Source organism: Sus scrofa, chromosome 14 (genome assembly GCF_054392235.1).
Source record: "Sus scrofa isolate SSC_HxYL_T2T_F1_AM1 chromosome 14, Sscrofa_HxYL_maternal_Yorkshire_Landrace_v2.0, whole genome shotgun sequence".
Classification (NCBI taxonomy): Eukaryota; Metazoa; Chordata; class Mammalia; order Artiodactyla; family Suidae; genus Sus; species Sus scrofa.
Genome location: NC_139396.1, coordinates 63330565 through 63358340, shown reverse-complemented (window position 1 = coordinate 63358340; position 27776 = coordinate 63330565). Strand labels below are relative to the sequence as shown.

General features: G+C 43.0%; 1 protein-coding gene across 2 annotated transcripts in view; it reads right to left on the bottom strand.

The window, feature by feature from the left end:
- CORO1C (coronin 1C) overlaps nucleotides 1–27776 on the bottom strand; it is an 83815-nt gene that overhangs the window by 46561 nt on the left and 9478 nt on the right. For both annotated transcript variants that reach the window (XM_005670752.4, XM_001929345.7), the window contains exon 2: nucleotides 1691–1890. In XM_005670752.4, the coding sequence (XP_005670809.3) occupies nucleotides 1691–1890 (200 nt within the window). The remainder of the gene's footprint in view (nucleotides 1–1690; nucleotides 1891–27776) is intronic.

The following is a 27776-nucleotide window of genomic DNA, read 5'->3' as shown; positions in this document are numbered from 1 at the left end:
TAAACATGACCAGCAGCTTTGCCAATAAGAAGGTACGTTTGGAAACACATATAGGATTTGTTCCCCAGAGGCATCCATCTCTCATTTCCGTAGAGAGAGGGTCCTATTGTGTACCAGCACATCAATCCAGTCATGGAGGTACAAATCAGATGTTAAAATAAAACAAGTTAGTCATGAGCATCTGAGAGAATGAAAGTACAAGAGAACTGGAAGTTTTCCCAGCGAGAGTTTTCCTAAGGAAAAAACACCAAAATATAATGGGAAATGATTCTTTGACAGAAATTCACATTACTGCAACCACTTTCAGTATCACATGGTCTGTTATGATGAGACATGCCCCTAATATGCATGTTTCAGACTCAGGGAGACCCACTGTTCTCAGCAGAGTGGAAACAGCTGTAACGTGACCCAACATCTGCATCCTCACCGGTTCTGGGCCCTTATCATTAGGGCTCAGGACTCACCAAACTCACTTTCCTCCTGAAAGCTAATCAGAAAAACGACTCTTTCCAGGCTCTCTCTTTACTGTGTTTCCCGCCCCCCATTATTTGCAATTCTGGGATTTCCTGTTAAAGCTGGTACAGATTTTCATCTACAATTGTCAAGAATGGTCAGAAAAATCACACATCTCCTATCTTCTCCTCCATATTGGAGAGGGCTCTCTGGCAGGATAAAGTCAGAAAAAGGGAGAACCAGGAAGCCCAGTGAGGTTCAAGGTCACACGGACCCACTTTCAGTAAAGACACTGTATTTCCACCCCTTGTTAACTCTGTTCAGATCCTATGGGGAAACTCAGTGTTGTCCAGACTTGAAATCTCCACTGTTTGTAGACATTTTCTTGAGCTCTCATCGCATTTACCATTCAAAAACAAAAACATTTCAGTCCTCACTGACTTCACACACACAAAAGAGTATCTTATAATCTTATAAATTTCTGACCATTTAAATTTCTGACCATTTAAAAACTTTTTTTTTTTTTTTTGGTCTTTTTAGGGCTGCACCTGCAGCATATGGAAGTTTCCAGGCTAGGGGTCGAATTGGACCTGCAGCTGCCAGCCTACATCACAGCCACAGCAATGTGTGATCCAAGCCACATCTGCAACCTACACCAGAGCTCACGGCAACTCTGAACCTTAACCCACTGAGCAGGACCAGGGATCAAACCCAACTCCTCATGAATACTAACTGGGTTTGTTACCACTGAGCCATGACGGGAACTCCTAAAAACATATTTTTTATTTTGCCACACCCATGATATACATGGTTCCCACAGCAGTAACTAGGAGTGACAACGCCGGACCGTCAACTTGCTGAGCCACTAGGTAACTCCAAAATGTAACTGTTTTTAAAACTGTACTTTGTAGAAAAATTTTTATGAAAAATGGATGATTACTAACCAGATCATAAGACTAATATGCCTGTCCATGCTCACAGCATCATCATAAGAATCTCTTCCATCCCTTGAGGGCCTGCCCAGAAGAGTTCACCACTCTGTTTAATGATTCTCTGTCAGAGAAAACCTGATGTGGTTAGTAAAGCGTGTGGAACTTAACCTCAGTTACATCAGAGTCTAATGACCCTAGAAATCGCACAATGCTTAGTGAACTATCAATCTCCAAAATCAATCTATTGCGGACTAAACAGAGATTACCAGAGAGTGTCTAAGAGGATGGAAAGTCAGATTACTTACCTTGTGCAAAGGGAGCACAAGGAACGCTCCTCCCCCACTAGCTTCTATGATTATGGCGACAAATCTGGGATTGACAGCGCAAAAGGAACTATCCCAGGTCACTCGAGAAACCCGGATATCATCGTAACACTGGTCATTTTTTACCGCTTGTCCAAACACATGCCGAAACTTGCTCTGCCGTACCACTCGCCTCATCGTGTCTGTGGGAGAACAAAAATTATGTTAAAGTCAAGCCCTCAAGTGAAAGCTCTACTTGCTCCTAGTGGAAAAGAAAACAAAACCCAAAAAACCCCAGAATAGTATGGCATTTTGTCTGCTCTCCTTACAAGTAGCCAAATGGCAAATCCAAATTTCCTTTAACAGCACATACCCAGAGAAAACTGCAAAATGCGTCAGGGAAAGAATTACAAAGAAATGAAAAATTCCTAAATTAAGATCCAGAAACAGCTCATCAGCTTTAATTTCAAGAGAAAGATCAAGGTAAAGAATGAAAGAAAATTAGTCCTTCAGGGTTGGGTGGGAATTAAAGACATCCCGCTCCAACTCCTCCCCTCTTTATAGATAAGAAAACTCCAAAGTGAAGTTATCTGTAGACTTGAAGCTGAAGAACCCTCCCTCTCCCAAATTATGATACTGTGCCTTTTTCCTCAGTCTGCCAAGGTAATTTTTCCGCTTTTAGGCATTTTCCCCAGACATCAGCACTCTGCTGTCTGAGAGCAGTGCCGGCTCACGAGTGTTGCCACAAGACCAAATATGCAGTGGAGAATTCAACCCAAGCAAACCACCTCTGTCTTCAAGAGCTTTCCAACACAGACAGGATAATCCGAGCAACTCAGAATTAAACTGGTGCCGACCGCTACCAGGAGCCCAACTGCAACCAAGAGTCAAAAGCCGGGTCTTGGAAAAGAGTAGCAAAAATTGTGATGGAGAGCAGAGACGAGGATGACAAGAGGTCTGACTGTAGCATATTGGACCTTTTAGACAGGAAGGTACAAAAAGTAAGGGGTTGGGCTAAGAAGCTATGATGGAAAACCGGGCCTGAGAAAGGCCTGGATTGATCATGAGGTGGCAGTGAGACAGAGGAAAAGACCAACTCAGGGAGGGGTCATGTCAGAGGTGATCACTCACCATAGCCACTTCCCAAATAAACCAGAGGATCTGGGGACAGGAAGTACCACCAAGCTAGCACTCCTGGGCTTCCTCATGGGTCAGTTCAGACCCTTAATTCCAGCTAGCTGTCCAACAGACATGTGCGCTGACAACATCAGACTTTAGGATCAACAAGGCCCCACCTGACTGAGGTTTCCTAGGCTGCACGGCAATGTCATTTTCCTGTCTGCTAATGCAGGACATTCCGTTCATTCTGGCGAGGGTAGAAGGAGCCCCAAGAAAACACACGTGGGAACAGAACGTGGTCAAACGTTCACAGTGCAGCTGAAAACCAGCCCTCTGACCCCCTAAGGACAGAGGGGGGCTAACTACCACCTGTCCGCTCACACCAGATGGGACACAAGTGGGGCTGCTGCGAATTCCTGCCCACCAAGTCCCTTCCTCGTGGCCCTGAGCCCGCTGCGAAGTGCAGGAGGCAGCAAGTCCTGCCAGTCTCCTTCTACCCTTTCAAGGCGTGTGCAGGGGTGGCCTCTCTCCAGGCTTGGGGCATGCGGCTGGGCTGAGGCAACAAAGCCTTGGCAGCCTGGGGAGCACCCGTGTTCCTCTACCCAGCTGCTGCCAGGCCTTTCCAGCTGACTACCGGGACCAGACGCTAAGGGAAAGTGGTCGAGGAGATGGCAAACGACTCGCTTCCACTTGGCCAGGGTCCTCCATGTGTGAAACAGTCCACATACCTCTCAGGTTGGAGGAGCTAAGACGGCTTCCCCGAGGTGGTGAAAACCAAAAGGAAAACACATCCACCCAAAAGCTGACGCACAGCCAGCTGGTCTCAGGATCCACTTCCCCACCCAGCCATCTGCACAAGTTTGCAGAAGCTGGAACCCTCGACGTTACCTTCCAGTAAGTTAACACAGACGAAGTGAGAATCACGCCATATGTTAAAAAGTTAATATCCTTCATGTATAAAGTTTTTATAGATTCTGAATAAACATGAAAATTCCAATAGAAAATTACACAAAGGACTCGGAGAGGTAATTTATGAAACAAACACAAATGACACTTATCTCTACTCCTTCTGCAGATCCTAATAAAATGACAGGAAAGGAATAAAAGCAGGTGTAAACACCAAAGGACATGAGAAAGGATACTGCAAAGGAGCCTATGAGAGAGCAAATGCAACCACAAACTGTGGAAGACAGAAAGTTGTCATGCACCCGTAACTGAATGGAGTGGGAGCGTTCTCCGCTCAGCTGGGCCTCAGGAGGGAAGGCTCACAGGAGGACACCAGGCCCACCACGAAACCACCACGCACCCAGAAAGGAAAGCGCATATCTCTAAAGGCAGAGATAGGGGAGAGGGGCTGCAGGGAAGACTGACTGCAGGCCTGAGCAGAAGCAGCTAGACACCCAGCTCTGCTCCTCCAGGGCTGCACAGTCAGAGAGGGGCCAGTCCCCTGCCCAGCCCCAGAGGAAGCCACATGGCCGGCCTGGACAGGATGGTACCCCCACAGGAGAGCACCAGTACCAGCTGATGCGACCAGGACAACCTGGTTCTGCAGAGTGGAGTCCCTTGTTCCAGGGGCTCCCAGAACACTGGCTGCCTGGCCTAGAGAGCAGCCACCTGACCCTGCAGAAGGTCAACCCTCCCTACTCTCTGTGAGGTCCACCACCCACCCAGTCCCTGTACACACAGAGATATCAGATCGGCTTTCTGTGGCCCACTATTCAATGTGAGTGGACATGTGAGGAAGTGTCTAATTTGAAAAAAGGAGACAATTTTTCCTCTTCACTCAAACACCATCTAATCTAACAATATGAATATTAATATAAATATGGAAAGGGCTTTGAATGTCTTTATTGAAAACTACCACAGAAATCGACTGGCTGGCTTACACATTAAAATACCTTTAAAAGTCATAGATTACACATAGCGACATATGTTATACAGGTTTTCATCCTAAGTACACAAAATCAGAATGACATATAGGTTCTTTTGCTACAGCCACAGAGCAGTGTCACCTACAGAGCAGAGAGAAAGGAGAAAAGCAGGGGCTTCCAAAGGGCTGGGCTTTCCGGGCCAGGCCATTCACTTCCAAGGTTGAACCTGATCTGGGCTCAGCTACCCACATGCGGCACAGCTGCTTTCACTGCACACAACAGAGAAAAACAATTAACAGGGCCACCTCCAGAGTCAGGCAGCCTTGAAGTGAGAAGCAGAGCCCTACCACTTACTTCCTGGCCATGGCTCAGTAGGGCAAATCACAGTCTCAAGTGTCAGATTCTCTGTTTGGAAATGGGTACAGTAAAGTTGAAGTGATCACTAAGTGAGTACTTGCTGATGGGACTGTGGCAGGGGATTGTTTTGTTAAGATACCCAGTGTGGTTAGAAACACATAATTAACATATTAGCTACTGTTATCATCCTAGTGCTTGACATAAGATTAAGATTCATATCCCAGCTCTGCCATTACCTTTCTGAGTCTCAGTTTCCTCATCTATAAAATGAAGGAAATGATACCTTTAATAAGAATTAAAAACAATATTTGACAAAGCCTAGATCCAAATGGCTTCACTGCTAAAATCTATCAAATATTTAAAGAATTGATACCATTTCTTCTCAAATTCTTATAAAGAATAAAAGGACACATTTCCAAACAGATTTTACAAGGCCAGTATTACTCGCTATCCAAATCAAAGACATCACAAGAAAACTAGACTAATATATTTTATAAATACAGATGCAAAATTCCTCAACAAGGAGTTCCCACTGTGGCACAATGTGATAAGCAGTGTCCTGGGAGCCCTGGGACACAGTCAATCCCTGGCCCTGCACAGCGGGTTCAGGATCTGGCATTGCCACACCTGTGGCTTAGGTTGCAACTGCAGTTTGGATCTGACCCCTGACTCAGGAACTCCATATGCTGCAGGGTGGCCAAAAAAGAAAAGAAAAAAGAAAGAAAGAAAGAAAAAGGAGAAAAACAAAACCTCAATAAAATACTAGGAGACCAAATCTAGCAACATATGAAAAGGATTATACACCATGACCAAGTGGGACTTATTCAACAATGCTAGGTTGGTTTGACATCTGAAAATCCACTAATGTAATATATATCAATCAAACAGATCATATGATCACCTGACAGAAAAAGTATCTTACAAGATTCAACACTCTTGGAGTTCCCATTGTGGCTGAGCAGGTTAAGAACCCAACCAGTATTCATGAGGATGCGGGTTTGATCCCTGGCCTCGCTCAGTGGGTTAAAGGATCTGGTGTTGCTGCAAGCTGTGGTGTAGGTGGCAGCCGTGGCTCAGATCTTGCATTGCTGTGGCTGTGGCATAGGCTGGCAGCTGCAGCTCCAATTGGACCCCTAGCCTGGGAATTTCCGTATGCTGAAAGTTCAGTCCTAAAATACATACACACACACAAAAGATTCAACACTCTTTTGTGATAAAAACACTCAACAAATAGAAGGCAACTTCCTGCAACTGATTTCTTTAAAAACCCACAGCTAATACAATATTCAACAGTGAAATGTCTTTTTCCTAACATCAAATATCAGACAAGGATGTCCACTCTTGCCACTTCTACTCAAAAATATACTATTAGTTCTATGCAGAGCAATTAGGTGAAAAAAGAAAAGGTATTCAGATTGCAAAGGAAGAAGTAAAACTATCTCTGAATGCAGCTGACATGATTTACAAATAGAAAATCCTAAGAGATCCACTAAAAAACTAATAGAATAAACCAGGTCAACAGGATTGTAGAATAAGAGATCAATATACAAGAATGAATTATATTTCTGTACGCTCATAACAATGGGAAACAGAAATTAAGAAAACAGCTCCATTTACAACAGTATCAAAAAGAATAAAATACTGGAAGTTCCTGTCATGGTGCAGCATAAACAAATCTGACTAGTAACCATGAGGATGCAGTTTCAATCCCTGGCCTCGCTCAGAGGGTTAAGGATCCAGCATTGCTGGGAGCTGTGGTGTAGGTGGAAGACACAGCTCGGATCTTGTGTTGTGGTGGCTATGGCGTAGGCCAGAAGCTGTAGCTCCAATTCAACTCCTAGCCTGGCAATGTCCCTAAGCCTTGTGTAGGCCCCAAAAGAGCAAAAATTTAAAAATAAAATAAATAAAATACTTTGGAATAAACCTAAGCAAGAAAGTGGAACACTTAAACTTGAAAACATTGCCGAATTAAAGACATAATTAAATGGAAAGACATGTTCATGGATCAAAAAGCTTAGCATTAAGATGGCAATACTTCCCAAAATGAGGTACAGATTTGATGCAATCCCTATCAGAATCCCATAACATCCTGGTAGAAACTGACAAACTGATTTTAAAATCCATATGGAATTGCAAAGGGCCCCATAACAGCCGAAACACCCTTGAGGAAAAAAAGACAAATTAGGAAGATTCACACTTCTTGACTGCAAAACTTATACAAAGCAATGGCAATCAAGAAAGTGAGGCAGGGAGTTCCGCTGTGGAGCATTGGGATCAGCAGTGTCTCTGCAGTGCCAGGATACAGGTGCAATCCCTGACCTGACACAGGTGTTGCCACAGCTGCGATATAGGCTGCAACTTCAGCTCAGATCTGATCCCCGGCCCGGGAACTCCATATGCTGCATTTTGAAGTCCATATTGGACTTTGTCAAAATTAAAAATCTTTGTGCTTCAAAAGTCACCACCAAGAAAGTGAAGACAACCTACAGCATGGAAGAAAATTTTTGCAAATCATATAGGTGACAAGGCACTTGTACCTAGAATACATAAAGAATTCCTACAGTTCAACAACAAAAAGACAAATAATCCAATTTAAAAATGAGCAAAGGGAGTTCCCGTCATGCCATGCCGTTGTGGCGCAGTGGTTAACGAATCCGACTGGGAACCATGAGGTTGCGGGTTCGGTCCCTGCTCTTCCTTGCTCAGTGGGTTAACGATCCGGCGTTGCCGTGAGCTGTGGTGTAGGTCGCAGACACGGCTCGGATCCCGAGTTGCTGTGGCTCTGGCGTAGGCCGGTGGCTACAGCTCCGATTGGACCCCTAGCCTGGGAACCTCCATATGCCGCGGGAGCGGCCCAAAAAATAGCAAAAAGACAAAAAAAATAAAATAAAAATAAAAATAAAAATGAGCAAAGGACTTGAATAGGTATCTTCCCCCAAAAGATATACAAATGTTCAATAATGAAGATGCTGGACATACTTAGTCATTGGAGAGATGTAAATCAAAACTTCACACCCACCAGGGCAGAATCAGGCCAGAAAACAACAAGTGTGGATGAGGATGCAGAGAAATCAGAACCCTCAGGCACTGGTGGTGGGAATGTAAAATAATGCAGCTGCTTTCGAAAGCATTCTGGCAGTTCTGAAATAATTAAACATAGAATTACAATATGACCCTGAAATTCTACAATTAGGAATATACCCGCAAAGGACTGAAAACAAGTATTCAAACAAATATTTGTATAGGAATTTTCACAGCAACAAATTCACAATAGCCAAAGGTGAATATAACCCATATATTGGATGTCCACTGGATGAATGGAGTAACAAACTGAGATATATCTACAAAGTGGGATACTATTAGAGATAAAGAGGAATTAAGTACTTGCTAATACATGCAACAACTTTGATGATCCTTGAAAACATTACGCTAAGTGAAAGAAGCCAATAATTCCAAGAGTCTACATATTGATTCCCATTCACATGGAAGTCCAAAATAGGCAAATCTACATTCACAGAAAGTAAATCAGGGGTTGCTGGGTGGGGGTGAGGGGGTACAGGGGGATAGAAAGTTATAGCTAAAGAGTACAGGGTCTCTTTTTGAAGTGATGAAAATATTCGACAACTATGGTGACAGATGCCCGTTTATTTATTTATTTATTTATTTATTTATTTATTTTATTTTATTTTTTGGGGTCTTTTTCTAGGGCCGCACCCGAGGCGCATGGAGGTTCCCAGGCTAGGGGTCGAATAGGAGCTGTAGCCACTGGCCTACACCAGAACACAGCAACGCAGGATCCGAGCCTCATCTGTGACCTACACCACAGCTCACAGCAACACCAGATCCTTAACCCACGGAGCGGAGCGAGGCCAGGGATCGAACCCGAAACCTCATTGTTTCCAGTTGGATTAGTTAACCACTGAGCCACTACGGGAACTCCCACATATTTGTGAATACACTAAAAACCACTGAACTGTACACTTTAAGTAGGTGAGCTGTATAACATGTGAACTATATCTCAATAAAGCTGTTCCTTAAAAACCTGCAAAGTGCCTAGCACTGAATCTGAAGCATAGTAAGCACAGTCTAAAAAATGTCAGCAATTATTATTTGAGTCCACTTTTATGAAGTTAGCCATACAATGAGACACCAACATCAAATGCTTTCACTGACATGTGGAGTCTGAAAAAAGGACAGACTGAACTTCTTTGCAGAAGAGATGCTGACTCACAGACATTGAAAAACTTATGGTCTCTGGAGGAGACAGTCTGGGGGGTGGGGGGATGCGCTTGGGCTGTGGGATGGAAATCCTGTGAAATTAGATTGTTATGATCAGTATAAATAATAATAATAATAATAAAATTGCATCAAAAATAAAAAAAGAGTCCACTTTTCTTTTTCTTTTTTTTTTTTTTTTGTCTCTTTGCCATTTCTTGGGCTGCTCCCGCGGCATATGGAGTTTCCCAGGCTAGGGGTCTAATTGGAGCTGTAGCTGCCAGCCTCTGCCAGAGCCACAGCAACGTGGGATCCGAGCTGCGTCTGCAACCTATACCACAGCTCACGGCAACGTCGGATCCTTAACCCACTGAGCAAGGCCAGGGATCAAACCCACAACCTCATGGTTCCCAGTCAGATTCGTTCACCACTGTGCCACGACGGGAACTCCAAGAAGAGTCCACTTTTAAAGGTTTCCCTACCCAAAGGGGAAAAAGCCAAATCAATTTTCTACTCTTTATGAGCCAGAAGTATAATTTTCAAATTAATGAACTGGTATCAGTTATCAAGGAACTTTTACAAAACTTTATGTTCTCCCACCTCAGTATGTAATTATTTACTCTATTTTAAATTACCTCAAAGGAAAAAATAAAAACTATCTCAGAACAAATTAGAAATATCTCAAACAGCAAAAACCCCTTCTTCTCAAAAATTATCAAATGGTATTAGTGCTTCACCAATTTTTTAAATGTTCAGCTATAAATTTATAAATTGTCTATAATCAAATTTAGGAGTTTTTTTTGTTTTTTCTTTTTGGCCATGCCCTTGGCATGTAGAAGTTCCCTGGCCAGAAATTAAACCCTGGCCACAGTAGTGACCCAAGCCACAGCGGTGACAACACTGGATCCTTAACTCCAGGAGTACTTTAATTAAATATCTTGTCCCAAATTACACAACTAAAGTGTCCCCCAAACTAAAGCAATCCAACTTTCAGCTATATTAAAAAGAGTAATGAAAAAATCATGAACTAATGTGTAGACAGAAAGTCCAAGGAAAGACTATACTCCACTTTAAATGCCTTGTCAGAGTTCAACTTTGGACAGGCTGCCTGCTCATTAGATCTTTCATGCACAAATTCTTCAAATCGCATTGGGCCTTTTCTTTGCAATTATCACTTATAAAGGATCTTTATAGTAATAAGGAGGGAGATGATGCAGAAATAAGTCATTCATTGAGCAAATCAAAAAAATGTTTATATATTTTTAAATGAACTGACTTTAGATAAAAAAAAATGCAACGTGGTTTTTAATGTTCACAAAATGTTGGGAATTATAAACCTTATCCAAGGACTTATAATATGCAACTTATCATTCTATCCATATTTCCAGTAAGAATGAGACTATTTTAGAATATGTTTCATTCTAATAAAAACTGATGTGTCTTTGAAAGACAATCTGAGAGCAGGTTGAGAGCTCAGGCCCAACTGTGAAATTTTCTCTCTGGGATTCGGTTGAAACCTCTGTTTTAGAAACATAGGTAGCTCCCATCGTGGCTCAGGAGAAACGAACCTAACTAGTATCCACTAGGATGCAGTTCCATCCCTGGCCTCACTCGGTGGGTCAGGGATCCGGCGTTGCCGTGAGTTTCGGTTTAGGTCATAGATGTGGTTTGGATCCCGCGTTGCTGTGGCTGTGGCGTAGGCCGGCAGTTGCAGTTCTGATTCGACCCCTGGTCTGGGAACCTCCATATGGTGAGGGTGCAGCCTAAAAAGAAAAAAAAAAAAAAGAACGAAAGAAAGAAACACAGACACTTGCCTCCTCTGCTCAAGTTTCCAGGTGTTATTGAAGGCCAAGCAAGAGGTTTAAGAGTTAGGTCTTGATTGTCCAGCAGCTATCGTAGTAAGTCAACTTTTTAAAAAAAATCTAAATATGGCCGCACCCACAGCCAATGGAAGTTTCCAGGCCAAGGACTGAATCTGAGCCAAGCTGCAACCTACACTGCAGCTATGGCAATGCTGGATCCTTTAACGCACGGTGCCAGAACAAGCCACTGCAGTCAGATTCTTAACCCATTGTGTCACAGCAAGAACTCCACAATAAACTTTTTATTTATCTTTTTCATAGTCAATATGCTGCACATTACTTCCCTAGGACTTATTTGTCTTTTAACTGGAAGTTTGTACCTTTTGACCCCTTCAAGCATTTCATCCACCCCCCCCACACACACATACCCCCAACTCTGGAAATCATCAATCTACTGCTGTTTCCATGAGCTTGGGTTTTCATTTTTAAGATTCAACATGTAAGTGAAACACAGTATTTGTCTTTCTCTGATTCATTTCACTTAGCATAATGCTCTCAAGATCCACCCATGTTGTCACAAATGGCAGGATTTCCTTCTTTTTAACGGTTGAATAATATTTCATCAAACCACATTTCTTATCCATTTATCTGCCCATGGACACTTAGGTTGTTTCCATTACCTTAGCTATTGTAAATAATACTGCAATGAACGTGGGAGTGCAGATATCTTTCCAAGATACTGACTTAGTATCCTTTGGATAAAAACCCAGAAGTGGAACTGCTGGATTATATGGTAGTTCTATTTTTAATTTTTTGAGGAACTTCCACACTATTTTCCATAGTGGCTGCACCCATTTACATTCCCACATAAATTTCTCATTAGTAGATATTATGCTCCTGTTTTTAGCCTCAAGTAAAGAAAATCTAAAAGCTGACTATCAATATCTACAATATTTAACAGCTCATTGAAGGAAACAAAAAAACGATTAAAATTTTCTTTACTTGTTAGGTAAACATCTTAACCAAGAACAAGCTATAAAAAAATCAGAAAAAAAAAAAAAAAAGGAGATCCCCGGTGGCTCAGTGGAAACGAATCTGACTAGTATCCATGAGGTCATAGGTTCAATCCCTGGCCTCACTCAGTGGATTAAGGATCCAGCATTGCCATGAGCTGTGGCGGTGGTGTAGGCCAGAGGCTGCAGTTCTGATTTGACCCCTAGCCTGGGAACCTCCACGTGCCATGGTTCAACCCTGAAAAGAAAAGAAAAAAAAAAAAAAAAAAAAAAAAATCAGGCCTGTGGTTTAAGGACTTATATTATAAGCATCAGAATAAAGTTTGCTAAAAACCATCCTCAGAATAAAGCTTCCATTTCACAGTCAGTTGTAATCCTGAGCCATTAGAATGTAAAGTGTAAAAGCACACTTCTTATAGTACTGTCTAATCATGTCATACATAGAAAATTTATTTCACAGGACATTCAAGAAACGTGTGGAGTAGAAAAAATATAGACAAGGTGTTTATGGTGCTGTTATGACCCCAAATAAAATACTCTCAAAACACCTGAGTAAATGTTATTACATTTCTCTCTATTCTGTCTACTTCCATCAACCTCATCAACCTCATAAAAAATGACCACAATTTTGACATTTTCCTGTTTATTGAGAAGCTATCTGTTTAAAGATTCCAGCAGATGCACTTCTATGATTTGTATGAAAGGAAACACATCCTGCTAGGAACACATACAGGAAAACCCCTACCAGCAGCGAAATCCTGCATGTGCTGAGACCTTCCCAGCGCGTCAATGACTCAAGCGCTCAGGAGGCTGAGAATGTCCCCTAGCCAGCAGCAACCACAGGAAAACTCCAGAAGGTCCCAACAGGGAAAGAACATGTTCCTTCTATGTTGCTTTTATGGCAGACACTTTTTAATGTGGGAGAAGTTGGATATGTTATTTAATTTAAAGTGGCAAGTAGGATTGCAGTGGGGGAAACAAACACCCCCAATTCAGCTACTTAAATGGCAATGCCAACAGCTGGAAATTCTTTTTAAGAAGCTGGAAATGTAATATGTAAGCCTACGTGGACTACACATTCAAAAGAAAGCAGACACCCAAAGCAAATATGGGAGGTACTCTGATTAAATATAAAAATTCAACATTCATCATTTCTAGATATGAGATATGAGGGTTTTTTTTCTGAAACAAAGCCCACCAGTGACACTTGAAGAGTTCACTTAACAAATCATTTTTACTGTATCCAATTCCTTAATTAACAGATTCATATGTGAGATACTCGAGAAGAAAAAAAATGCCTAATTTTACCTACTTTAATAGTTGTTTTAAAATGGAAGAAAAAGACTACATGCAACAATTTGCTTTATATAAAGCAAAGCAAAAATTCAGATATACAACAGACCTCATACACAGCAGCTATGGCTGAAAGGTTTGCATTCTACGCTTGACACTGAGGTGTTAAAAAAATTTTAGAAAAATTGCTGACCACCTAAGACAACTGAGTGCAAGTATGGAACAGCCTTGAGGTTGGTTCAATTTATTATGACCCCAAGAACAGCAAAATAAGGGTAAAAATTCACACTCTTTATAGCCTTCCAAACACTTTCATCCCATTATCTATCTACCCAGGTAATAGGTAAAATGCCAAGAATGAGGGAAGCCAACTATAAATGTGCTTTGTTTCAAGAACCCAGTCTCATTTTGGCTTTTAAATGTTTCTTGGAACAAAAAGACAGGGAAATATGAGGAAGATCTACCAAGAAGCCTCCAAGCTGGGTCCTCACAGAAGCCTGGAATGGAAAGGGTCATCCGTTCCAAGCCCTTCATTTTCAGCCCAGAGACACTGTGTGACTCGCCCTTAGATAAAGGACTTGGGAGAGAGACAAGATGATCTCGAACCACAAAGTATAGGGCAGTTCAACTTTTTACCCCCTGAACTTTCTTACTTTTTCCATGACAAACTCCCCACACACATACAATCTGGCTTTCCCACGTCAGCCAATGATGCCTCTCAGAACTCTTTCAAGGGGGTGCTGCCCAGACACCTCACATCCAGGGTTCCACTTGGCCTGTTGGTGCCATGTTTTAAAATATGAAACTGCATTCTACTCACACTTTATAAAATACGGAAACTGGCTGTTAATACTCAAATATACTGAGACCAACAAGAGAACACATTAGGTATGCCAAAGGAAACACATCTTTGCTTCTGACTGAAAACCCTTAGGCTTGGGAATTCCCGTGGTGGGGCAGCAGAAACAAACCCGACTAGGAACCATGAGGTTGCGGGTTCGCCCCCTGGCCTTGCTCAGTGGGTTAAGGATCTGGCATTGCCGTGAGCTGTGGTGTAGGTCGAAGACGAGGCTCAGATCTGGCATTGCTGTGGCTGTGGCCTAGGCCAGCACCTATAGTTCCCATTAGACCCCTAGCCTGGGAACCTCCATATGCTGTGGGTGCTGCCCTAAAAGCAAAAAAAAAAAGGAAAACCCTTAGGCTTAAGTCCAGAGGACTCTGTTCAGATGTCCAAGGAGAGCCTGAAAGGACACGCATAAAAAGCTGGGAGTCTACATATTAATAATGATTTCTAAAAGATGAGGTACAACAAACAGTTTTGTTCTTTTTAAAGTTTTCTAAGAAAGGAACTCCTACTTTTACAGTTTACAATTTTGTACTCATTTCAAACTTCTTACAAAGAAAAGTGGGAAACAAACTGATATCAACACAGGCACTCGCTGATGACTTAAGAGTAGGTCATGCAACTCTGAGTGACTGCCACAAAGTCTGACCAGAGATGAAATGAATGTGGAAATACATAAAGCAAATCACCATGATGTGCACGTTATCTTACAATTTTGTATGTCAATTATACTCAATAAGGTTGTAATTTAAAAAAAAGGAGGGGGGAGTTCCCGTTGTGGCGCAGTGGTTAACGAAACCGACTAGGAACCATGAGCTTGCGGGTTCGATCCCTGGCCATGAGCTGTGGTGTAGGCTGCAGATGCGGCTCGGATCCCACACTGCTGTGGCTCTGGCATAGGCTAGTGGCTATGGCTCCTATTGGACCCCTAGCCTGGGAACCTCCATATGCCGGGGGAGCAGCCCTAGAAAAGGCAAAAAGACAAAAAAAAAAAAAAAAGGAAAAGAAAGAAATGAGCATGACATGAACAGCAAAGTAACAACAGATAAAGGTTCTAAATACAAAACTCCCAAATCCTCAAATAATCTCTCTCACCCTTGGATTAAAGAGAGGCCCTAATGGCCTGAAACACACTTAAAATAAATAAGAATGATATTATATAAATTTTACAGTTACTAAAACATGAGATTTTAAGCTTGTAGTGGTCATCTCTGGCTCTTCAACTACAGAATTTTTTTTTTATTACATGATCAAAGAGCAGATTTTTCCCAAGATAATGTGTAAGGATGCCATGTTCACAACCCCTCATATCACCCAATTTTCTGCTTATCACCAGCATCTTTACAAACACGCCCAGTCTACCCATCCCTGGGGCTTTGAAAAGGGATTACTGAAGAAATCCTGGCCACACAGGAGCAGAGAACACTGTGGAATTGCATGAAATCCTCTGAGCCTACCCGTGTCTCCCCAAAGTGCCCCAATGGCGACTGTGCTCCAAAGCTCAACTCCACCTCGCTCTTCAAAGAGCCAAATTAATCCCAAGAGTCCTCTTCCCAACTGCAGAACTTTTACCGACACGACTGGCCCAGCAATTTCACTTAAAAATTAATAATGAGTGTGTTTCAAAACACGCTTTCTATACTGATGACCTACTTTTCTTATCAACAGCTGAAGGAAAGCCCACGGTGTATGACTGTTCAAACTTGCTAAGTCTGCTTCCACTACTTAGTCACATGCACTTTCTCTTGTAATAAAATTTTAATAATTCTTTGGCAATATACTTATACCAGGAAATGAAATCACTGGACTCCCAGATCTGTGTGTGTGTGTGTGTGTGTGTGTGTTCAAGGCATTTTATGAAGACCCTCATAAGGCCAGCCACAGGCAAAACTAGCGATGTCAAAAAAAACAAAGTTATCACCTTCAACTGAAGAATTTCCATTTTTCCTTTTTTCTGTTTTTCCTATATACCCTGGGCAGGCAGTGATTAAATAACATACTCATGACCACATTTCCAAGGGAAGGAGAGAAGGAACAACTGGCCTGGATGCAAGATAAGTTCATCCTGACACAGTCACCTAGCCACTAAATTGTTCCAATCCTGTGGCTGTTGGTTTCTTCATCTATAAAATGGGAGACCTAAAATAAATTATTTCTAGGGTCCATTATTGATTTGAATTATCATTAAATGCATTAATCTAAAGCTTTCAAGTCTACACAGAATGCTTCCTTCACTGAGATCCAGTCTACATCCCCCCAGTAAAATACACACACAATTCAAGGATAAGGGAATGAGTTACCAGCACCCACAGGATTATACACATAACACACATGCTTGGCTGTGAATGCTGAAGAGCTCTTTAGTCCCAGTCATTCATCACACATTTATTCAACAACTATTTGCCGAGCTCTGACCATGCGCAGGTGCAATGGTGAGCAAGGGGACAGGCCCAGCTCTCATGGAGCTGTGGAGCTGACAGTCTCCAGGAGGAGATGTCACAATCAAATATTCACACCCACGATACTGTGCACTGGGACAAATGCTGGGATGCAGGAGCACATGGGGGCAGAGACTCAATAACCAGGGTGAAGAACCACGTCTTAAGTACAGCTCCCAAGAGCCTTCTCTTTATAAGTCGGGTGTCTGCAAAGAGCAAAAACATAGGGATAATATTTAAATTACTTATTGCGCCTTTTCAGGTAAATACCTGGACCCATGGCTTTAAAATTAAGGTAATCTGTCCACAAAGGTGCCCAGCTCTTGAAGGTAAACAAATTGAAAGGTTATTTGAAAATGAAACTAACCCTGTTTGAAATAAAAATCTCCCTATGTTTCCAGAATTTTCAGAAATTCTTTAGAAACAGCAAAGTATACAGGCATACACAGCTCAAAGATATTGCAGTTTCAGTTTCATATCACCCCAATAAAGCAAATACCGAAATGAAGTGAATCACATGAACTTTTTGGTTTCCTGGTGCAAATAAAAGTTATGTTTATACTGTGGTCTGTCAGGCATGCAACAGCATTATGTCTTTAAAAAAAAAAAAAAACCACCAATGTGCATACCTTAATTCAAAAATACTTTATTGCGGAGTTCCCTTCGTGGCTCGATGGTTAACGAATCCGACTAGGAACCATGAGGTTGCGGGTTCGATCCCTGGCCTTGCTCAGTGGGTTAACGATCCGGCGTTGCCGTGAGCTGTGGTGTAGGTTGCAGACACGGCTCGGATCCCATGTTGCTGTGGCTCTGGCGTAGGCGGGCAGCTATGGCTCCGATTCGACCCCTAGCCTGGGAACCTCCATATGCTGCGGGAGCGGCCCAAGAAATGGCAAAAAATAATAATAATAATAATACTTTATTGCTTGGGGGAAAAAGAAAAGCCACTTGTCATCTGAGTCTTTAGCAAGTTGTGATCTTTTTCTGGTGGAGGGTCCTGCCTGACGTTGATGGCTGCTGACTGACCAGGATGGTGGTTGTTGAAGGTTGGGGTGGTTGTGGTAATTTCTTTTCTTTTCTTTCTTTTTTTATTTTGGCCTCACCCACAGCATATGGAAGTCCTCGGGCCAGGGATTCAATCTGAACCACAGATGCTACAATGCCGGATCCTTTAACCCACTGGGCCACAGTGGGCGCTCCCTTTTTTCTGTTTTTTTTTTTTTTTTTTTTTTTGGAGGTAATCTCTTAAAATAAGACAATAATGAAGTCTGCCGCAACCACTGACTCTTCCCTTCACAAAAGACTTCTCTGTAACATGCAAAGCTGTTGGATAGCATTTTACCCACACCAGAACTTTTTTCATAATTGGGATCAATCTCTCAAATCTTGCTTGCTTTATCAACTAAGATTATATAATAGTTTAAATCCTTTTTTGTCATTTCAACAATCTTCACAGCATCTTCACCAGGAGTAGAGTCTATCTCAAGTAATCACTTTCTCTGCATATCCATGAGAAGCAAATCCTCATCTGTTCAAATTTTATCATGAGACTGCAGCCATTCAGTCACATCTTCAGATGCCACTTCTAATTCTAGCTCTCTTGTTATTTCCACCACATCTGCAGTTACTTCCTCCTCTGAAGTCATCCATGACGGTTGGAATTAACTTTTTCCAAACTTCTGTTAATGTTGATACTGTGACCTCTTCCCATGAATCATGAATGATCTTAATGGCATCTAGAGTGGTGAATCTTTTTTTTTTTTTTCCTAGGGCCGCGGCATATCGAGGTTCCCAGGCTAGGGGTCCAATCGGAGCTGTAGCTGCCGGCCTATGCCAGAGCCACAGCAACTCGGGATCCAAGCCTCATCCAAGCCTCACGGCAACGCCGGATCCTTAACCCACTGAGCAAAGCCAGGGATCGAACCCGCAACCTCATGGTTCCTAGTCGGATTCGTTAACCACTGTGCCACAACGTGAACTCCTAGAGTGGTGAATCTTCCAGGTTTTCAGTTGACTTTGTCCAGAACCATCAGAGGAATCACCACCTACGTCAGCTACAGCCTTACAAAATTTATTTCTTAAAAAATAAGACTTAAAAGTCAAAACTTTTTTTTTCCCTTTTTAGGGCCGCACCCACAGCATACAGAAGTTACCAAGCTAGGGGTCAAATCAAAGCTGCAGCTGCCTGTCTACACCACAGCTCATGGCAACCTAAGTTCTTAACCCACTGAGCAAGGCCAGGGATCAAATCTGCATCTTCATGGATACTAGTTGGGTTCGTTACTGCTGAGCCACAACAGGAACTCCCAAAACTACTACTTGATCCATGGGCTGCAGAATGGATATTGTGTTAGTGGCAAGAAAACACCATTAATCTCATTGCACATCCCCACAGAAGCTCTGAAGTGACCAGGTGTGTTGTCAATAAGCAGTAATATTTTGAAAGGAATCTTTTTTTCTGAGCAACAGGTCTCAACAGTGGGCTTAAAATATTCAGTAAACCATGCTGTAAACAGATGTGCTGTCATCCATGCTTTGTTGTTCCACTGACAGAACACAGGCAGTAGATTTAGCATAAATCTTAAGGGCTCCGGGGTTTTCAGAACAGTAAGTAAGTACTTGCTTCAACTTCAAGTCACCAGCTGCATTAACCCTTGACACGATTCAGCCTGTCCTTTGGAGCTCTGAAGCCAGGCACTGACTTCTCCTCTCTAGCTATGAAAGTCCCAGATGGCATCTTCGTCCATATAGAAGGCTCTCTCCCTATGATGAAAATCTGGTGTTTAGAGTAACCACCTTCATTATTGATCGCAGCCAGATCCTCCGGATCATTTGCTGCAGCTTCTCCCTCAGCACAGCTTCGCCTTACACTTTGATGCTATGGAGACATCTTCTTTCCTTAAACCTCAGGAACCAACCCCTGCTAGCTTCAAACTTTTCCTCTGCAGCTCACTCACCTCTCTCAGCCTTTGCAGAAGAGAGTTAGGGGCTGGCTCTGGATTAGGCTTTGGTTTAAGGGAATGTTATAGCTACTTCAATCTTTTCTCCAGACCACTAAAACGTCCTCCATATATCAGCAATTAGGCTGCTCTGCTTTCTTATCATTCATGTGTTCACTGGAGCAGCACTTTGAAGCCTAACCTTCAGCTCTTCTTGGCTTTCTACAGGTCTTCCTCACTAAGCTTAATCATTTCTAGCCTTTCTTTAAAGTGAGAGACATGAAACTCTTCCTTTCACTTGAACACTTAGAGGCCACTGTAGGGTTATTAACTGGCCTAATTTCAATATTATGTCACAGGGAATAGGGAGGCCTCAGCAGAGGGAAGGAAATGGCCAGATAGTAGAACAAGTAGAAAACACATGTATTGGAATTCCTGCCCTGGTGCAGCAGAAATGAATCCGACTAGGAACCATGAGGTTGCGGGTTCGCCCCCTGGCCTTGCTCAGTGGGTTAAGGATCCAGCATTGCCATGAGCTGTGGTGTAGGTCACAGACGTGGCTCAGATCCTGTGTTGCTGTGGCTGCGGAGTAGGCCAGCAGCTGCAGTTCCGATTAGACCCCTAGCCTGAGAACCTCCATATGCCTTGGTTGCAGCCCTAAAAAGACAAAAGACAAAAACAAAACAAAACACATGTATTGATCATGCTCGCCGTCTTAATGGGCATGGTTCATGATGCCCCAAAACAATTACAATATTAACATCAAAGATTACTGATCACAGATCATCATACTAAATATAATAATGAAGAAGTTTGAAATACTGTGATAATTAACAAAATGTGACACAGAGACATGAAATGAGTAAATGCTGGCAGAAAAAATGGCACTGACAGACTTGCTGGACACTGGATTGCCACCGACCTTCCTTTTGTAAAAAACACAGTATCAGAGTTCCTGTCCTGGCTCAGTGATTAACAAACCCGACTAGTATCCTTGAGGATGAAGTTTCAATCCCTGGCCTCACTCAGTAGGTTAAGGATCTGGCGTTGCCATGAGCTGTGGTGTAGGTTGCAAACATGACTCAGATCCCGTGTGGCTGTGGCTGTGGTGTTAGTACGGCGGCTATAGCTCTGATACAACCCCTAGCCTGGGAACCTCTATATGCTGTGGGTGTGCCCCTCAGAAGACAAAAGATAAATAAAACAAAACATCAAGTATCTGTGAAGTGCAAGTAAATGGAGTGGGCCTATACCTCTTGAAATCCTACTGCACCTTCAGACAAACCATTTTGTCTGTCTGATCCTTTGTGGTCAAATTGCAAACTATTTCCTTTTTAGCACACCCCTCTTCTAAAAGAGGAGGGAAAAAAGAATATAGGTATCTATAACAGAGAATGGGAAACTGTAAGAATGTAACATCACCGGGGAAACCACAGTTACTATCAAATACTTTACCACCACCTAACCCCTTCTGAAGCTCTCAGTTCCTGAAGGGGAAAACACCACCCTTCCCCATCTCCTTTGACGAACAAAATGAAAATACTCCAGGAAAGTGGAGACAAACAAATAAAGCCCACTTTCAGGAAGAAACATTTGGGCTAAGTATTTTGGGAGTATATTCTCTATTACTAGAAGCTTTTACCAGCCTTAGCTGGTAAAACTATAGCACTAACCATCTCCAATCCAACTTCCCTCCAAACTGGATGACGATTTCAAAAGAAAATCATAGCCCTTAATTCTTTATGTTAAATTACTCGGACTGCATAATAGTAACCAAAAGAGAGACTCCATATGCCTCAAATGAAAGCAGGAAGAATCTTTTTTTAAAGCACTTTGAGCAGAAGGCTAGCAGAAAGTCAGGGGGCTTCCTATACCTAACAGTACTCGTCTACGACACTACACTTGCAACAAATAAACTACTTCTACAGTTTTTAATACTCTCTTAAAACAGCCAGAAATAACACACAGAAACATAGCTCAAAACAACTTTTTGTGGTCATGCTACTCATATCACATAAACCAAAGGCTACAGGTTTTCAAATTTTAATAATGCACAAATGCACTCCTCAGTGATTCAACAGCTGAAATCGTGCCCAATTCACCCCATCTGAACACACTCAGTTCCTGTCAATTTCTCAAGTGAAAAGAATGCAGGCACATTAAATCCTTGGAGATCAGGGAGCCACTGAAATGAGCTGAGACTTGCCCTGTGATTCCTCTGGGGCTGGGCCTCAGGGCCACTCAGTGTCCACTGCGGACACTGTACAGCCAGTCAACTGAAGGGTAAGAAACTCAAGGAGGAGTTCCCGTTGTGGCGCAGTGGTTAACGAATCCGACTAGGAACCATGAGGTTGCGAGTTTGATCCCCGGCTTGGCTCAGTGGGTTAAGGATCTGGCGTTGCCGTGAGCTGTAGTGTAGGTCGCAGACACAGCTCAGATCCTGCATTGCTGTGGCTCTGGCATAGGCCGGCGGCTACAGCTCCAATTGGACCCCTAGCCTGGGAACCTCCATATGCCGTGGGTGTGGCCCTAGAAAAGGCAAAAAGACAAAAAAAAAAAAAAGAAAAAGAAAAAGAAAAAAAGAAACTCGGAGTTCCCGTCGTGGCGCAGTGGTTAACGAATCCGACTAGGAACCATGAGGTTGCGGGTTCGGTCCCTGCCCTTGCTCAGTGGGTTAACGATCCGGCGTTGCCGTGAGCTGTGGTGTAGGTTGCAGACGCGGCTCGGATCCCGCATTGCTGTGGCTCTGGTGTAGGCCGGTGGCTGCAGCTCCAATTGGACCCCTAGCCTGGGAATCTCCACATGCCGCGGGAGCGGCCCAAGAAATAGCAAAAAGACAAAAAAATAAATAAATAAATAAAAAATAAAAAAAAAAGAAAAGAAAAAAAGAAACTCAAAGAAAGCAGAAAGACAAGAAAGGGAAACTCAGTTCTTTCCATGGGCACCTTAACTTTAAATCCTCATCTGGATACAAATTAGGTTCTGCCCAAATCTGTTTTGACAAAAACTCTCCAGCTGAAGGCATACCTCCATTAGGATGTTACTCTATGGATTCTTTCTAAAGCCCAGACCACAAATCAGAGTCCTAAGAATGCCATCTACCAGTATTTTCAATTTATTCAAGAACTTAGTTAAGGACATTTGCAATGAAGTACCAGTATGTGACAGTCACTCTATTTTTCATCAGAATTCATGCTTTAAATAACCAGAACTTGGAGTGCCCCTCGTGGCGCAGTGGTTAACGAATCCAACTAGGAACCATGAGGTTTCGGGTTCGATACCTGGCCTTGCTCAGTGGGTTAACGATCTGGCGTTGCCGTGAGCTGTGGTGTAGGTTGCAGAAGTGACCTGGATCCCTCATTGTTGTGGCTGTGGTGTAGGCTGGTGGCTACAGCTCCAATTCGACCCCCTAGCCTAGGAACCTCCATATGCCGCAGGAGGAGTCCAAGAAATGGCAAAAAGACAAAAAATAAATAAATAAATAACCAGAACTTGAAAATGTGCATTACAGATAAAACATGTTTCGATAAATAAATGTGTATATGTGCTAATGTATAATGCAAATGATAACATTAGCTTATCATAAGATAATTTAATAAGCAAATGTTTACAATCAGCAGTCCTCTACACCGTAGAAAACCTCCTCTATTCCTTTCATCTTCTAGGGAAATGGGAAGACTAACAATCACTAACACAAGTGTCTGAGGTAAACGTGAAATCCAATTATTCAACTAACATTTACCAAGCATTCACTGAGTGCCAGGCAGCACTCTGAGAAGTGGAGGCACAAAAACTGCAAGATATTCTCTTGCCTTCAAGGAATGTGGCATAAAGCGGTACTAGTGGCCTATAGTGTACTACTTTCACAAATTGGAAAATAATAATTCCTCTCTTTTTCTTTTTTGTCTTTAAGGGTGGCACCCTCGGCATACGGAGGTTTCCAGGCCAGAGGTCAAACAGGAACTGCAGCTGCCGGCCTGCGCCACAGTCACAGCAACAAAGGATCCTGAGCCCTGACTGCGACCTACCCCACAGCTCACGGCAAAGCCGGATCCTTAACCCACTGAACGAGGCCAGGGATCGAACCCAAGTCCCCATAGATGCTAGTTGGGTTCACTAACCACTGAGCCACAAGAGGAACTCCAGAAAATAATAATTCCATACTTACACTTATGTTAAAATTTCTACTCGTTTAACCCAAAATGTAGTTTGTGTAAGCACAGAAATCACTAGTGACATCCACAAAATTCCATTTTTCACTACCTTTTTAACTCCATATCTAAATTATACTTACATTTCACTTCAACACACTGTATAAATTTTTTTTTTTTTTGTCTTTTTTGTCTTTTGTTCTTATTGTTGTTGCTATTTCTTGGGCCGCTCCCGCGGCATATGGAGGTTCCCAGGCTAGGGGTTGAATCGGAGCTGTAGCCACCGGCCTATGCCAGAGCCACAGCAACGCAGGATCCGAGCCGCGTCTGTGACCTACACCACAGCTCACGGCAACGCCGGATCATTAACCCACTGAGCAAGGGCAGCGACTGAACCTGCAACCTCATGGTTCCTAGTCGGATTTGTTAACCACTGCGCCACGACGGGAACTCCCCATATAAATTTATGTATATTCTGTTCTTACGACTTTCAACAATCTAGACCATCTCCCCTGTTCACCTCACACTACTCTTCCCCAGTTACACCTGCTCTGAGTCAGCCCAATGCTATTTTGCAAACCCTCAGGCACAGCCTCAACCCAGTGTCCCAGAGACACTGACTCCACCACCCTGTTCTCTCAACCCCCACTGAGTTCCGTTCCCACACAGAGAATTCAGCATCAAGAATTACATACTTGGGGGCTAAAGGAGGCTTGTAACATATTTTTAAAACTATTACACATTTAAAAAGTAAATCAAGGAGTTCTCTTACAGCACAGCAGACTAAAGACATAGCATTGTGATTGCAGTGGCATGGGTTGCTACTGTGGCGCAGGTTCAATCCCTGGCCTGGGAACTTCCACATGCCTCGGGTGTGGCCAAAAAATAAGTTAAAAAAAAAAAAAAAAAGGTAAATCAAAACATTAAGCCTGCCATTAACACTTTATGAATAAGATTTTTTTTCTAACTGCACTAGAAAAAACAAGAGTTCCCACTGTTGTGCAAGATTGGCAGCATCTCTGCAGCTCCAGGACACAGGTTTGATCTCCGGCGGGGTAGCAGTGGGTTAAAGGATCTGGCGTGGCTGCACCTGTGGTCAAGGTTGCAACTGTGGCTCAAATCTGATCCCTGGCCCAGGAACTCCATATGCTGCAGGGCACAAAGAAAAGAAAAGAGGGAGGGAGGGAGGAAGGAAGGGGAAAGTCCCTAATCCTTATTGCACTTAGCATCATAAAATGTTTGAATATGATGTTTTTGCAAACCAGACAATCCAAATGCTTCAAAGAGGTGATGATAAAAAGGAAAGATTATTTCCTCTTGTTTTAGGAAAGATGGAACTTTTTTTTTTCTAATTTGGGGGAGCTATTTCAAGTGGTATTAGTTTGCTTTGTTTTCTTTTTTTGTTCATTGACAAATACATCTCTTATGGTTTTTTGTTTGTTTGTTTGTTTGTTTTGTCTTTTTGTCTTTTCAGGGCCGCACCCGCCACGTGGAGGTTCCCAGGCTAGGGGTCCAATTGGAGCTGTAGCCACCAGCCTACACCATAGCCACACCAGATCCGAGCCACATCTGTGACCTACACCACGGCTCACGGCAACGCCGGATCCTTAACCCACTGAGTGAGGCCAGAGATTGAACCCGCAACCTCATGGTTCCTAGTCAGATTTGTTTCCACTGCACCATGTCGGGAACTCCAAGATGGAACTTTTTCTAAGTGTGTATAAAGGGACAGAAATATAGATGGAGACCAGCACGTATACCTGGCCAATATAAGTTGCCCCAATTTATAACCATTATCCTGCCCAGATCTACTTCTCAAAAGTCATAGAAACTAAGTCACTGCTAAAACTTAAGACCCTATCAAGTTGTGGTTTCCAAATGAAAGGCTGGGGTGGGGGGGACTCATGAGTATTTTGACAGAAGCCAAGCAGATTCATTGTTCTGGAGGTAACAGGAGGAATCTTTCTCAGGCAGGCAAGGAAGGCTTCTTCCCAATTCCAGGTACCGGGGCTAGCCTTCTGTGTGGCTCTGTCTGATCCCAGTGCCTTCCCTCAGCTTTCCCCTTGTTACACAGACTACATGGCAAAATCTCAGAAAGATGATGTTTATCAATAAGGTCTCTCTTTTGTAAAAATATTAATATTGTACCTCTAAAAGGGTTAAGAGCCATGTGTGAAATAAGATAATACAAATAAAGCCCGCAGTTGTTCCAGTGCTGAGTAACAGTGGTAGTTACTCAGAGTAGTAACTGTGGCCATCCAGGAGTACATTTGTAGAAATGAATTTGAACCATTTGCTTTGTGACTACTATTTAATAGAAATCAGCTTAACCAGGGAAGTGGAAGCTTTAAGCTGAGAGAGGAGGATGAACTCGGAGGGCTGCTTAGGCATGAGGCCTCTGGACACCATGCAGCCAGAACAGACAGGCAACTCTGGGGGTGGAGCAGCGTTCCTCGCTTCTTTTTCACATGACTCCCAGCTCTCAAGATCCAGAATTCATCTATCAGTTTTTTTTATAAAAAACTGAGCTATTGGAGTTCCTGTTTGTGGCGCAGCGGAAACAAATCTGACTAGTAACTATGAGGTTTCGGGTTTGATCCCTGGCCTTGCTCAGTGGGTTAAGGATCCGAAGTTGCCGTGGTGTAGGTTGCAGATGTGGCTTGGATCCCGAGTTGCTGTGGCTGTGGTATAGGCCAACAGCTATAGCCCCGATTCGACCCCTAGCTGGGAAACCTCCATATGCCGCGGGTGCAGCCCTAAAAAGACAAAAGACAAAAAAGAATAAAAAAGAGGAGTTCCCATCGTGGCTCACTGGTTAACGAATCTGACTAGGAACCACGAAGTTGTGGGTTTGATCCCTGGCCTCACTCAATGGGTTAGGGATCCAGCATTGCCGTGAGCTTGGTGTAGGTCACAGACTCGGCTTGGATCTGGCGTTGCTGTGGCTCTGGTGTTGGCCGGTGGCTACAGCTCCGACTGGACCCCTAGCCTGGAAACCTCCATGTGCCTCGGGTACGGCCCTAGAAAAAGGCAAAAAGACAGGAAAAAAAAAAGAAAAAAGAAACACAACCCAGTCCTGGGTTGGAGACTGAATGTACACACTGCCTTCAAAACAGAAGCTGTTTCTGCCCTCTCAGCCATGCACTGTTAGAGGGCCACGTGACTCACAGCTATCCTTTGCAGGTAAGATGTATCATTTGTTCCACTTGACAGTGTAATTCAGCCAGTGCATGCAAGATATCTCTATACTGCAGAAGATCAAAGATGTCTCAGGGCTTAAATAAATAAATAAAGACTTCCAACTTCTCTTCCTTTGTAACACTGTAAAAGAACAGTGGTTCCAGTAAGAACCGCCTGAAGGATGGTTACTCTATTTCTAAAACAGACAACATTCACCTTATTAAATATCACCCCAAAGAGCTGTGTGGCCAGCACTTGTTGGCTCTGGCCTCTCTCCTGCTTGCCAAGAAAAACTAGGATGACAATGTTAAGCTAAAGACACTACTAACCGCAAAATTAATTCACCATCTAGCTTATAAAGTGACTAGTCTCCTAATAAATCCTTCTGCTTAATGGAGATGATAGCTAAAGTTTACACGTGTTTCTCAGTCACCGCTCAGGCAGCATTTTGAGTTTTAATATTAATAAATCAGCCTCAATTCTTTAAGTTCCTAAGAATGAAAAGAATCAGAAAAGAATGCTTGACCATTATGAAAAGGAATTTAAGTAACTTTCATGTGAAGTAAGCAAATAATGGTGAGTAAACACTTCTCCTACGGGGGGGGGGGCACTGTGAATTTTGTGAGGAACCCTGGCAATGTCAAGAGTGAAAAATACACTCCCAAAGGCTTCATGCTTCACTCCTTTCCCACGTGTTTATGGCCGTTCACGAAACAGAAAAACCATGGCTTTGTACATCCAGGACGAAGAGCTCAGAACACGGGGACATACATCCGAGTCCACAACGGGGCAAAAAAGGCTCTTACACTAAACTGCCAGGACCCAGAATCCCAGTCTACCCTGGCTCCCCAGAGACAGAATGACCAC